At 46.2% G+C, this 15,381-nt stretch overlaps 1 protein-coding gene across 1 annotated transcript in view; it reads left to right on the top strand.

Annotated features, from left to right (window-relative positions):
• The window catches only part of LOC311035133 (transient receptor potential cation channel subfamily M member 5-like), a gene marked incomplete at its 5' end in the record, with an annotated part of 112,279 nt that overhangs the window by 11,395 nt on the left and 85,503 nt on the right, over positions 1-15,381 (top strand). Inside the window, 3 exons of the mRNA XM_084043215.1 lie at positions 5,740-5,867; positions 6,213-6,434; positions 8,011-8,109. Of these exons, the coding sequence (XP_083899341.1) occupies positions 5,740-5,867; positions 6,213-6,434; positions 8,011-8,109 (449 nt within the window). The remainder of the gene's footprint in view (positions 1-5,739; positions 5,868-6,212; positions 6,435-8,010; positions 8,110-15,381) is intronic.

Below are 15,381 nucleotides of genomic sequence, written 5' to 3'. Positions count from 1 at the left end.
CCTTCGGACCCTTATTGCAGTCCCTTGCTTTTATTGAAGGGCCAAGGCCATAGGGCCGTGGACCCTCTTTGCATTTGTTCACTTTCGTCTTCCGCCATTTTACGCAGTTCTGGCCTAACCGTGAACACGCTTTTTACGAAACTCGGCAATATGGTAGAGGGCTATGCCAAACGGCTAAAGGCCCGTTCAAAGTCCCTAGGTGGGTCTGAAACGTCCGTCAGGGGGTGAGGGATTCCGTCCGTTCTTTACGGACACATGCATAGTCGCTCACGTTATTTAGGGGCTGTACAGGCGTAATACACTATTCATCCACTAGATGGCAGTTGCCAGAGTATGTACCGTAATGTCATAGTGTATGTAACCGTACCCATAATGTTGCCATGTCTGCTTATTATAAGCGACTTTGGGCTTATTTCTCTGTAAAGTTGCTTGTAAACAAACAAGCAATTTTTTTATTGGTGGTTGCGGTTTTATTTGGGCTTGTTTCTAAAGTGTACTTGCTCATTTGGGCCAATTATTATTTAAACCAGTGATTCTCAAATATATATTGTAGATCTGCTATAGGGCTGAACGATTTGGGGAAAAAAATCTAATTGCGATTTTTCTGACTGGAAGTAATGGAACATTACCAAATGGCATACCATTTATTTACTGTTCTAGATTCTAATAAATAAGGTAAGATATAAATTATAATATTATAAAACCTACATTAACCACTTTAGCCCTATTTTATACCTAGGTTATTTGAAAATAGCCATGACGCATTGTGAGCTTGTAGATCTGCTATTTTCAAACATTAGTACTTTTACTTTTGGTACTTTAAGTACATTTTGATACCAATACTTTTGTACTTTTATTCAAGTAAATTTTGAATTTGGTACTTTTACTTATAACAGAGTACTTCTACATTGGAGTATTGATACTTTTACTTAAGTACAACATTTGAGTACTTTTCCCACCACCACTGTACATAAGTGACAAAGATACAGTTCATAGTCGCTTCTTTTGGGCTTGTTTTCATAGACAGGGTTGCTTATTTCTTTCACAAAACCTGGCAACTCTGACCAGGAAGTGCTTTCCATCGTATTGTTTACATTGGATCACAGCATTCAACAGTAATAGTTTAATAATGATGGGAAAAATATAAGTTACACTCACAGAAACAAACATACAGTAGATAGGAGCAACACTACTACTACACTACTTGTGTCGCACCGAAAATAATGTTTTACCGCTACGCGCGGCATCGGGGACTTGCGCAGTTGTGCAACACGGCCGTTCGACAAACCTTTTGGAGAAAGAGGGCCCAAGGAAAACTTTTTTTTCCTTATACTGCCAACGGTCGCCACTGGTACTAGGCCTACAGGTAACGTAGTTGAACGTACACGTCGGACTGACGGTGAATGTCGACTGCACGGACCGAAAAAATGGAGTCGTAAGTGACGGAGGGGGAGAAAAAAACGACAACGCAAGGAGCGCCGGCGCTCGTTACGTATCCTTACGTCCGACTATGAATGATACTTAAGACACAAAACTCACAACTATTGGCCAAAGGGTGGCGCTACAACAATGAATCAGCTTTGAACAGGTATAACAGGGCTCATGCCCTGTTTGACCTACAGCCATGAAACTTTAACACACATGCGTCTACTCATGATGTACACCTTTCACATTCTTACTTTTGACCTTTGACCTTTAGATCTCCCACCATTTTGAATTATATGAAAAACTGTAAAAATCTATAGACTCTTGGGATTTTTGAGAAATCTGCAGAAACTTCTTACACATGAACTTTGCACCAATATCTAAAATCCCAGTGGAAGAGAAGAGAAGAAAAAATTAAGCTTTTCATTGGCTCATCAATGGATAATGCAGTTTTATGACAATTATTAACACATTGCGTGCCAATCGCGTAGTTCTACGTGAACCTAAATAATTGCGCAACGTGCCAGTCGCGTAGATATACGCGAAGTCGCCTTTTTTTTCCCCCCTCGCAGTGACACATTTCATTGTAGGCCTCTCTCGCAGTGACACATTTCATTGTAGCACACCCGGATATGGAAATATCCGTATCCGGAGATTTTCGTTCCCACCCGCCGCCGCTCTAAAGCTTCCCCTGATCCGCCATTATCTCTGAGTTTTTTTTTCTCCTCGCTGAACGCTGTTTAACAGAAACCGCGACTACTGCAAAATGGAATGTCGCCGATTGAAACGGTCTTCTCTGGGCCACTCACACAGCTACCCTGTTTGTCTACAAACAGTTTAACGCGTAATCATAAGGTATTTAGCGAAGTCTGTGGCGACGTGAAAAACAAAACAAAACAACAATAAATCGCTGGCACTGGTGAGTACATTATGATATTAAACTCTGGTTGAGGTGTCCATGAGTGAGGTTCATTGCTCCCCTGCGTGCTATATATGACCACCTCAGCTGGGTCGAGCAGAGAAGTAGTTTCCCCTGTTGGAATAATTTACGGTCTTTTTGTGGGCTCGCTGCAGGAGCAGTGAGCCTATGCTTATTCTCTGAAATAATGTGTAGTCTTTCAAATATTTAACTTTAAGCACCCAATGCCATGTTAATGGCCATGGCCATTTAAAGGGTAGCAACATTAACAAACACATGAGTCTGTACCACAGGGAGACAGATTGCTTATATGCTGTGTTGCTACTGTCAGGATTCGATGCCATGATCTTGTGGTTCAAAGTCTAGAGCTCTTCCAACTGAGCTACCCAGACACAAGACATATTACACATTGACATTGAATCAACGTGCAGTTTTTACACTACAGATTTTTTAAAATTATTATTATCTTTTTTCCCCCTGCATTATAAGCAACACAATACAGAGATACAATACAATGGCTACGTGGCGCTGTTCCGACGGCCCACTGTTCCGACAGCCGTCCCTGGGCGCGGAGGTGGACCGGGGACCCCCGGGGGTCCCTGGCTCCAGAGGCTTAACCCGGCCGGTCTGCCAGTCGGGTCAGGCCTCTCGAGCCAGGGACCCCCGAGGACCCCCAGGGAGGCCTCGACTCGGCCCAGGGAGCCCCGAACCTGTGTCCGCTCCAGTCCGGGGGACCCCCGCCTCCAGGGGACACTCTCCAGGCGGTCCCGTGGACCCACTCTTAAGCACCCCTCCACGGGCGTTAAGTTAAGAGGGACCGCAGGGACCTGGTGGTACAAACGGCAACTACAAATGGGACTATTGGGGACTGTTGGCGCGTTGGACCCGGCTCACGACCCACACTTTAGTGCCCTTCCGCGGGCGATAAGTCGGGGGGGTCCCGCGGCCTACGGACCGCAGGTACCTGGTGGTACAAGCGCTGCCGCAAAAGCTATCACCCCCCCCCCCCCCCCCCCCCCCCGCGGGGCAAACGGATCTCCTCGCCGAGCCCCGTGAGAGGCTCGAGGCGAGGCCGACGGCGGGGGCCCTCGGCGGTCCGTGGCAGGGCAACTAGGGCAGACGGGGCGTCTCGGTCTCGCTAGGCCGGGGTCGGACGGGGAGGAGTGCGGGAGGAGTTTTCCAGGAGGAGGCCGGGGCCTCTCCGCACGTTGTCCCTCCACGCCTGGTCGTGCCCGCAGGCTGCAAGCAGCGTCCACCAAGGTGCCGGCGGGGCCCTTGCAAGAGGCGGGCTATGAGTGCCAATCGGTCAGAATCAATCGTGGGTTCCACGGCCCTTGTAGGCGGCGTGGTTCCCGGATCACAGTGCGTCGACTAGAGTGGCCACCGTGGCCGACGGCAGGCTCTGCATTCGGGCAGGCCTGCTGTCCGTCCCCAGCGTCCGCACGCTGGATCAACATATCCGGGCTGGGAAAAGTTGGCGATTGGCTCGGGAGAGAATTTAAAAAGGAGGGGGCCATCGTGGATCCTCCTGGGCTCTCCGAGGACCTCCAGGGTGCGCGGCCGCCCGCCGTGCCCGACCCGAGGCCTCTCTCTTCCCATCAGCCCGATGGCCACCATGGCCTCCGATTTCATGGTTCTTTCCCCCCTATCGGGGAGGGGGGAAAAGGACCCTAGACCCGAGCCGGACGCCTCCTGGGCTACGGGGAGAGGACAGGGAGGTACGACGTGGAGATCCAGGGGAAGGAGGCCCGCGCCGCCGCCCCAGCCGGAGCCTCGCGTCGGGCATCGCGACGGCCAAGCTCCATAGGTACGTTCTGGAGCGAGTGGGCGTCTAAACCGGGAGACTTTTTCACAGGAGGGAAGCAGGGGTGAGCCGGCTGCCTCCTGGGCCACGGGCGGGAGACCGGGAGGTACAGGAGAAGGGGGCCCCTCGCGGCCCCTACACTGCCCCGGGAAGGTGCCTCGGTCCCGGGCACGGTCCCTGGCTATCCTCTGGCACCAGTGGCCACTTGCCCCCCACGCGTAATTTCACGTAGAGGAGAGGCCGGAGCCCCTGGCCACCCTTGGGCCTCCAAACATGGCACTTTTTTTCAGGGTTTTTTTCGGCCGCAGATTTCCCGGTTGCTTTTTTTTCGGCCGGGGGTCCTCCAGGGGGTCCCCGCGGACCTCTGGAGGCCATGCGGACACTTAGCAATATATTTGACATTTTTCAAAAGAACCAGGATTTGGGGCCTCGCGCCGCCCCGACTCTGCCCCAGGAAGGAGCCTCTTCCTGGCCATGGTACCTATCCTATGGCACCAGTCAGCCCTTCTCCCTGGCTTTCCCCTTCCATCAGGGGAGAGGCCGGGAGCCCAGGGCCTCCCAGCACAGTGCCGGGTTCACACTCGCCCGCTCTACCCATCCTGGGAGCCACCCTCCCTGGGCACGGAGGTGGACCGGGGACCCCTGGGGGACCATGGACCGGGCCGTCTTGTGGCCGCCAGCGGTATTGCGCCCCACGGCCACCACAGGCCTATCCAGGCTTGTGGATCTGCTCTTTTTCGACGGCAGGACTTTGTTTTTTTCCCAAACCCACGACCGGGGGTCCCTGGCTCCAGAGGCTCGACCCTGGCCGGGAGGCACCGTCCCTGGGCACGGAGGTGGGCTGGGGACCCCTGGGGGACCATGGACCGGGGACAGCGCCAACAACATACTTTTCCAGGCTTTTCCAGGCTTGTGGATCTGCTCTTTTTCCACCCTTTTTGAGCCCGGATTTCGGCTGTCGGAACAGCTGGTCGTCGGAGCCGCGCCACGTAGCCCATTACATTATCCACAATCCCTCAGCACTCTGCTCAGCTCTTCAGAATGGTCATTTGTTTCTATGTCTTATTGTGCTATTGTTGCATATTGCTTTTTGCCTTCATTCCTTGGCCCTGTTTGTCGCTGCTTGCAGCTATATATAATATTATTTTTAACTCATTCACTGCCAGAGTAAATAAATCAACAAATCACCCACTGCCAGTGATTTTTCGTTGGCAGTGAGATTTTTGAACTAGTCACAGAATATTTATGTGAAGTATGATCGATCCCCCGATCGTTATTGCTAAACACGGAAAGTTTCACAAACAAAAAAGCCGTTGAATATAGCATGTCTCGTCAAAAATGCAGGAAAAAAAAGAAAAGCAACATTCAGCCATTTCCCCAAATATGCTTGCATTTTAGCGAACAGCGCCATCTGGTGGAAAAAACTGAAAACACCAAAGCTCGTCAAACCCGTCATTGGTAGTGAATGAGGTAATATGAAAAAACTGTAGCCTACCGCACATTATGATGTTCATTTAACATGCTGTGTGTGTGTGTGTGTGTGTGTGTGTGTGTGTGTGTGTGTGTGTGTGTGTGTGTGTGTGTGTTTCAGCCAGTAAGCATCGTGCATCAGGTAATACCTTCCCTTACGGTAGGGAGCTGATTCTAGCAATGAGATTGAACAGATTGGACTTTGCCATCGAGGAGCTATTCACTGAGAATGAGGACATCGACCCGACGGTGAGAAACAACATCGCAACATACCTGAATGTTGAAGTCACACAAATATAATCACTGCATATAAATACTACCATCTAGTGGTACAGAAATATTACTAGTATAGATTTAGAGTTACCGGTACATTCTGCAAACAACACAACTAACTTTAAACAATTGCTTTACATACACAAAAATTGTCACAACGACTAATTAATAAAATTATCATTGAAAGACTACACATTATTAACACTATAGATAATAACACAGAAATCTCATTATTGTCTACATATTATGTTTCATTTTCTGGTCTACACCTTAAAATAACGTTAAATACGTGATCCTGTTGACCTCCACTGTGTCCAACAGGACGAAGACCTGAAGAACTACATGATTGAAGCACTGTTCAAGGGCAATTCACCGTTTGTAAGTTTCTTCATTGAGAAGAAAATCCTAACTTATGGCCTCCTGGAGAAAATCTACAGCAGCTGTCCTAAAGGCAATCAGGTCTATGATCTGCTACTGGAACGCCTGAAGGAGCGACTGGGAACCTCAGACCTTGACTCTCTGAAAGAGATCAGCCTGTTTGAGGTGGGTTTATTGCAATATATATATGTCACAGGGAAATTGGCATTTGTTGGGAAATTGGAGGAGGAGGAGGCGCGAGGCGGGGCTTTGATGCGAGGCGGACCTGGCTTTTGTTGTTCCCCCCCACATAGCAACGGGAGGCATGCGTTAATCCGACAGAACTTTTCTCTGACTATGTGGCATCCGCGTGCGGTTAGGGTTAGGGTGCGGGTTTGGTTCGGGTTTAGTATTGGAAACGTCGGAGCGCTGCGCTGTCGGAGGAATGCGCTGTCGGACTAACGTACTGCACCCCATAGCAACCAGGAAGCTACGCTAGGGGAACGCTGAACATGCGTGCACACGCACACGTGATAATAGTTAGTGTCCATGACGGAAGCGCGCCGACTCAGCAGAGCTTGAAGCCGAGGAGGCACGACCGAGCGCCGCTAGGCGCGAGTGCCTGTGCCGACCGGTCGATGGTCTGCTAGTCGAATCAGCGCCGTCCGAGTTGTAAACCGATAGGGGGAGAATAGATCTTTTCATGGGTTACTATGGGTGCATTTCTCCTTTCCGACATGTCGCCTTTCCGACTTTGACGAACCCTAGACCTAACCCTAACCCTAACCTTAACCGCACGCGGAAGCCACGTCGGAGTGGTGAGATGTCGGAATGGAAGGAGCACCCCGGTTACTATCCACGACAACACATATGTGTGCGTGTGCATGTGTGCACACGCGCCGCGTGCGTGCGCCTGTGTGCCTGTGTGCACACAAGATAATTGTAACCGTGATCTTCCGTTCTTTAGTTATCGGCAGTTGAACATGGCTAGTTTTCACCAAAAACGCAATCTACGAAAACAAATCCGAGATAAAAGTATTTTTATAAATCTGATAACATTGCAGTGACCAGGTGATTTTATTTTCAATTACGTAATTTCCGGGTCTATGCTTCACTGTAAGTCAAAACAGCATTCATAGGTTGGTGAAGAGCGTAATCACTGAAAATACCATGATGACGTAATATTACATCAATGGCAGCGTTGGATTTGAGATGACGTAATATTACGTCCATGGAAGTCAATGTGTTAAAAAAAAGCACACTTGTGTGAAGGTAGCGGCGCCTTTGATACATTTTGTATGTAGATTGTTTATATAGACATCTAATTCTATATTCATGACATCATAGTATGTCATGAATAGTCCCCTTGCCTGACAAATCAGAACCTTGACGGGCCTGACCAATCAGAACCTTGACGGGCCAGACCAATCAGAACATTGACGGACCTGACCAATCAGAACCTCGACGGGCCTGACCAATCAGAACGTTGACGGACCTGACCAATCAGAACCTCGGCGGGCCTGACCAATCAGAACGTTGACGGACCTGACCAATCAGAACCTTGGCGGGCCTGACCAATCAGAACGTTGACAGACCTGACCAATCAGAACGTTGACGGAAAAGCCAGGTATAGAGCAGGACCGGCGCCAGCGCCGCTAAAAAGCACAGGATTTTGACAAAGCAGCTTGATTTGAGAGGACATTTTGGGCTTAATGATGATGATGATGATGATGGAGGTTTGTCTTATGCTCTGTCTCTCCAGGTGTCAGGTGTCTTGAAGAAGTTAATGGGTGAAGTGAAGCCTTTCTACTTAACTGCTATGGGTCTAGAAGACTTCACCTCTGATAAGAAGGCTCTGGAGGTAATCTTTTGAATATATATTACTATGTTCTTTCATCTAATCTTTAAATAGTCAACCTGCTGCAATATTTCAAGGATTGGCTACACTTTTTTCATATCAAATGACTGGTTTCTGCAGTTAAATCTATACACATTTAAAAAAAAATGTTAACCCTGGAGCCTGTTTCAAAAAGCAGAATGAAGACATCCAGGATTTAACCCTAGAACACTAACGAACAATTGGGTGATTTTAATGTGATGTGATCATTCGGTAAAGTAAGACATAAATGATACTTAATAATTATAATGTGGTGTGAATAGTCAGTTGGATCAGTAGCAGTGGTGTGTTGTAGATTTTTTTAGAGGGTATACTATAATTATTCCCTCCCTTACACTCGCATGGCACGCGCACATTTGTAGGGGGAAAACATATTGTGTAAATTATGGATTACACGTTTGCAGCGGTATCACCAACAATGTTGCAATATCCAAACGCAATACAGTTAAACAAATTTGTGATGTGTGGAAGCAGATCTTTGCTGTTGCAAATACTGATTTGAGAGGTTGAAGAAAGTGATTTTAAATGTTTTAAAGCATAACATACATTACATTACAGTCATTTAGCACAGGGGTTTTCAACTGATTTCGACCCAGGGACCACCATCCTGACTAAAAGCAACCTGGGGACCACCACTATTGTGCGTGGCAGGTCCATCATAGACCCACCCCACACAATAGTGGTGGGGGGTTCATGTACCACATGTTTGTTTTTTTTTGGCCAGGGACCACCTGCAATACCTCCGCGGACCACCGGTTGAAAACCCCTGATTTAGCAGACGCTTTTATCCAAAGGGACTTACAATAAGTGCATTCAACATAGGTAGGCAAGGAAACTACTAATCACCAGAAGTCTTAAGTGCATTCTCTTCTAAAACAAGCAACTAAGAGTATACCCAGCGCTAAGGTAAAAGTGCAATATATCAGCTACCTACTTTCTTAAACAGATGAGACAAATAGGAACATCAAATGAGCAAGAGCTAAAACAAATAAGTGTATCAAATAAACAAGATCCAATAAAACAATAGTAGTCCTTGGGCCAGACGAGATATCGCTACCACAAAGTTGGCAAAACCTTACCTATACTAAATTGTTTTTTGGGCCAATATAAGTAAATAAAAATATGATAGACTTTCCATAGGAGCAGCTTTTTATATTTTTTGACATGTTGTTATTTTTCTCTATAGGCGGATTTTCATTCATAGCCAACAACATATTAAAAGTTATATAACACACTTTTTGGACATCACACTGCTCCTTTTTTTTATAAATTAAACAAACCTGTGTCCAATTAAAGTAGTTGATGAAGTGGGTGTGGCCTATTTGGTGGTGGAGCAGTTTTTTCAGGAATCAAAGCTGAAGTAGTAGAGGCCCTAGGAGGGGTCCACGCGCGACTGCTTATTTTTTTTTCTAGTTTTGATTTTTGGCATACATAGGACCTCTAATATTGGGATTTTGATGATCCCAAGAAAAAAAGTGGTCCCAAGTGTGTTTTTTTCAATGTTTTATTAACCCTATGAGACCTGCGGGATGGCTGGCTGGAACGCCGGCGAGACTGTCTTTCGGAGACTGTGGAACACTCAAATTTAGACGTAGCCCAAAGATAGAGATACCATTTGATTCCAGACAACCTCAGGTTTCCAATGGGACCAACCTTGTCATGCTACCTTGTCGGGAAGGGGGCTAAATACCTAATGATTCAAAGTTAAGACAACATTTTGGCGAGGGAAAAACGACCATCACCATTTTCCAAATGGTCCCTTGAGCTGTCACCTCAATATATGTGAATGAAAATGGGTTACATGGATACCTACAAGCCTCTCCTGTACAGACATGCCAAATGTATGCCTATCTCATGCAGTTCTGGGCAAGAACCATGCAGTGTTTTGCATGCAGTACAAATATGTAATTTCTGCCTATTGTAAAAAGGAGACCACTTCTAGGAGAGGAGACTGCATCTATAGCTGTATGAGACCACTGTACTGTATCTAGAAACCACTGTACTGTATCTAGACCACCCCACTGTATCTATTGCTATATGAGACCACTTTAATGTATCTAGAGACCACTGTATTGTATATATATACCACCGCACCGTATCTATTGCTATATGAGACCACTTTACTGTATCTAGAGACCACTGTATTGTATATATACCACTGTACTGCATCTATTGCTACATGAGACCACTGTACTGCATATATGAGACCACTGTATTGCATCTAGACCACTGTGCTGCATCTATATCCCACTGTACTGAATCTATAAACCACTGTGCTGCATCCAATCCCACTGTACTGAATCTATAAACCACTGTGCTGCATCCAATAACACTGTACTGAATCTATAAACTACTGTACTGCATGTATAGACCATTGTACTGCATTTATAGACCACATACATTGACCACTGTACTGTATCTATAGACCACTATACTGCATCTCAACTCAACACAGCTTTAAACATGTATATATAAAGCACATTTAACATGACTATGTTGCCACAAAGGCTCGGTAGATGCAGTACAGTGATCTACAGATGCACTAGAGTGATCTACAGATGCAGTAGAGTGATCTACATATGCAGTAGAGTGGTCTACAGATGCAGTAGAGTGGTCTACAGATGCAGTAGAGTGGTCTACAGATGCAGTAGAGGGGTCTACAGATGCACTAGAGTGGTCTACAGATGCAGTAGAGGGGTCTACAGATGCACTACAGTGGTCTACAGATGCATTAGAGTGGTCTACAGATGCAGTAGAGGGGTCTACAGATGCAGTAGAGTGGTCTACAGATGCACTACAGTGGTCTACATATGCAGTAGAGTGGTCTACAGATGCAGTAGAGGGGTCTACAGATGCAGTAGAGTGGTCTACAGATGCACTACAGTGGTCTACATATGCAGTAGAGTGGTCTACAGATGCAGTAGAGGGGTCTACAGATGCAGTAGAGTGGTCTACAGATGCAGTAGAGTGGTCTACAGATGCACTAGAGTGGTCTACAGATGCACTAGAGTGGTCTACAGATGCAGTAGAGGGGTCTACAGATGCAGTAGAGGGGTCTACAGATGCAGTAGAGTGGTCTACAGATGCACTACAGTGGTCTACATATGCAGTAGAGTGGTCTACAGATGCAGTAGAGGGGTCTACAGATGCAGTAGAGTGGTCTACAGATGCACTACAGTGGTCTACATATGCAGTAGAGTGGTCTACAGATGCAGTAGAGGGGTCTACAGATGCAGTAGAGTGGTCTACAGATGCAGTAGAGGGGTCTACAGATGCAGTAGAGTGGTCTACAGATGCAGTAGAGGGGTCTACAGATGCAGTAGAGTGGTCTACAGATGCACTACAGTGGTCTACAGATGCAGTATAGGGGTCTACAGATGCAGTATAGGGGTCTACAGATGCAGTAGAGGGGTCTACAGATGCAGTATAGGGGTCTACAGATGCAGTAGAGGGGTCTACAGATGCAGTATAGTGGTCTACAGATGCAGTAGAGTGGTCTACAGATGCAGTATAGGGGTCTACAGATGCAGTATAGGGGTCTACAGATGCAGTAGAGGGGTCTACAGATGCAGTATAGGGGTCTACAGATGCAGTAGAGGGGTCTACAGATGCAGTATAGTGGTCTACAGATGCAGTAGAGTGGTCTACAGATGCACTAGAGTGGTCTACAGATGCACTAGAGTGGTCTACAGATGCAGTAGAGGGGTCTACAGATGCAGTATCAGTGTCCAGAGATGTCTACAGATCAAGACAGTAGTCTACAGACATACTAGAGGGGTCTACAGACACACTAGAGGGGTCTACAGATCACGACAGGGGTCTACAGATGCACTACATGGTCTACACAGATGCACTACAGTGGTCTATCGATACAGTACAGCAGTCTATAGATACAGTAGCTAGTCTATAGATGCAGTACAGTGGTCTTTAGATGCAGTACAATGGTCTATATATGCAGTACAGTGGTTTATAGATTCAGTACAGTGGGATATAGATGCAGCACAGTGGTCTAGATGCAATACAGTGGTCTCATATAGCTATAGATGCAGTACAGTGGTCTCATATAGCAATAGATGCAGTACAGTGGTCTCATATAGCTATAGATGCAGTAGCCTACAGTGGTATATATACACAATACAGTGGTCTCTAGATACAGTAAAGTGGTCTCAGATAGCAATATAGACCGGTGGGATTTCTGAAATATGTGATTGTTAGAGGCATTTGGGGGTAAAAGTCGGGAACCAGGCCATTTTACATAATTCAAGGGTGCTGAATCAGAAAAACACGGTTCCCAAGCAAAATTCTTAGTGCTTAACCTCCTAATTTGCATATCAAAATGGCTGCCGATTTTGAAGTATTTCTTAAACAACTCTATAACAAAGCAAGCAAATCTGACAAATAAAGTGTATATATTTATGTTCTGAGGGTCATACAATGTGTGGAAGATATTTGTAATGTAATAAATGTAAATAAATATGCAAATTAGAGGCCACCATTACATAAAATGATGTACCGTAGTACTCAAACGGTGCAAAAGGTGCATCCCCCTTATTTTGTTCCTAATTATCTGTATTTTTGCCATCCTTAGGACATCTAAAATACATACTTTTTCCCCATGCTAAATGTTTAGTTTTTGACCTTCTAATCTGCATATCTGAATGGCTGCCAAATTGGCAAATTCGCACCTTTATCTTCAATAACTCTGTGGCCAGGCAAGCAAAATTGACAAATGAAGTGTCTATATACATTTTCTACAATGTGAGTAAAGAATTTGTAAGTAATATAATATGATAATATAATATAATAATATAATAATCAGCCTACTCCGAAATATGCAAAATAGCGGCCCCCATAACAGATAACGGTTTAGTACTCTAAAGATACTGTATTGGCCATTGTTGAACGAAAGTCTAGACACTAGACCACATTCATACAAGGAGGTTGATCATCACTCCGTTGCTGACATGCACACATGGCTGTGCATCGTAACCCAGATTTCCGGCATTTGCAACAACGTGTTGTGCATTGCTTATGGCATGCACATGAAATCATTTCTATAGGCTATACTAGCATGGAACAGGTTGGACTAGGCTAGAGTAGGTTGTACTAGGTTGTACTAGACTCTAATACTCTCTATTAGGCTTTACTAGTCCCTTGTCAGCCCTGTAGATACTCAGACCATAGGGACTAACCACTGTGTACACAGGCCATAGCTTGTGTGTGCACGAGCAATAGTTTTGCATGAACCTTTGTAGACCATAGTACAGATCTGCCTTGTACAGCCTAATATAGCCTAGTACAGCCTAGCAAAGCCTACTAGAGATTAAAAAATCACACCCTGTGTGAAGGTAGCGGCGCCTTTGATACATTTTGTCATTGATATGTGTTTATAATGTGTTTATAGCCATGTGTCGCGTGAAGCTTGACCAATCACTTTGTTGACGCACCTGACCAATCAGAACGTTGACGCACACGGACAAAGTCAGGTATAGAGCGGCTAGAGCCGCTAAAAAGCCTATTAGAGACCAGTAGAGTCTAGTACTGTACAGCCTAGTACATCCAAGACTAGTCCAGCCTTTTGGGAGAACAGACTAGGGGAGGGTGGTATAGGCTATACTAGCATGGAACAGGCCGGACTAGGCTAGACTAGGTTGTAATAGGCTGTACTAGACTCTAATAGGCTCTATTAGGCTGTACTAGGCTCTTGTCCGCCCTGTAGATCCTCAACCCATAGGGACTAACCACTGTGTACACGGGCAATAGCTTGTGTGTGCACAAGAAATAGTTTTGCATGAACATTTGTAGGCCAAAGTAAAGTACTGCCTTCTATAGCCTAATAGAGCCCAGTAAAGCCTAGCAACGGCTGCTAGAGCTGAAAGCAGACCATTAGAGCCCAGCAGAGACTAGTACAGTAAAACCTAGTACACCCAGGTCTAGCCTAGTCCAGCCTGGTGGGAGAACATAATAGGGGAGGGGGTACCAGGCTATGCTAGGACTGATAAGGCTGGACTAGGCTATATTAGGCTGTACTATGCTCTTGTCAGCCCTGTAGATCCTCAACCCATAGGGACTAACCACTGTGTACACGGGCAATAGCTTGTGTGTGCACGAGCAATAGTTTTGCATGAACCTTTGTAGACCATAGTACAGATCTGCCTTGCACAGCCTAATAGAGCCTAGTACAGCCTAGCACAGCATACTAGAGCTTAAAACAGCCTATTATAGACCAGTATGAGTCTAGTATAGTACAACCTAGTACACCCATGACTAGTCCAGCCTTTTGGGAGAACAGAATACGGGAGGGGGTACAAGGCTATGCTAGGACTGATAAGGCTGGACTAGGATAGATTAGGCTGCACTAGGATGTACTAGACTATACTAGGCTCTATTAGGCTGTGCTAGGCTCTTGTCAGCCCTGACCATTGGGACTAACCACTGTGAACACGGGCAATAGCTTGTGTGTGCACGATCAATAGTTTTGCATGAACCTTTGTAGACCATAGTACAGATCTGCCTTGTACAGCCTAATATAGCATTGTACAGACCAGCACAGCCTACTGGAATTTAAAACAGTCTATTAGAGACCAGTAGAGACTACAACATCAAAGCCTAGTACACCCAGGTCTAGCCTAGTCCAGCCTTTTGATGGAACAGACTAGGGGACGGCGATATAGGCTATACTAGCATGGAACAGACTGGACTAGTTAAGACTAGGTTGTACTAGGCTCTATTAGGTTGACCTAGGCTGTGCTAGTCCCTTGTCAGCCCTGTAGATACTCAGACCATTGGGATTAACCACTGTGTACACGGGCAATAGTTTGTGTGTGCACCACCAATAGTTTTGCATGAACATTTGTAGGCCAAAGTAAAGTACTGCCTTCTATAGCCTAATAAAGCCAAGTACAGCCTAGCAAAGCCTGCTAGAGCCCAGCAGAGTCTAGTACAGTAAAGCCTAGTACACCCAGGTCTAGCCTAGTCCTAGGACTAGGCAGTAATAGGCTGGACTAGGCTGTACTAGGCAGGGCCCATCGGGGGTGGGGGGGGGACACAAGCCTGTATGGCAATCAACTGAAAAGTTAGGCTACATAGCTTAAACAATTTCAGCCTTTCCCTGTTGGCCGTCTAAGCGCATCTAGGAAGTTTCATAGGTTTTCGATGCTGGGAATTGGAGTTATGGCTGTTTAAAGCCCAGCCAATAGGAACACAGAGGGGCGGGGCTTAATACATTTAAGCTAG

The sequence above is a fragment of the Gymnoscopelus microlampas genome (genome assembly GCF_963454915.1).
Source record: "Gymnoscopelus microlampas genome assembly, chromosome: 19".
NCBI classification, from domain to species: Eukaryota; Metazoa; Chordata; class Actinopteri; order Myctophiformes; family Myctophidae; genus Gymnoscopelus; species Gymnoscopelus microlampas.
This window is presented reverse-complemented; position numbering and strand designations above follow the sequence as displayed.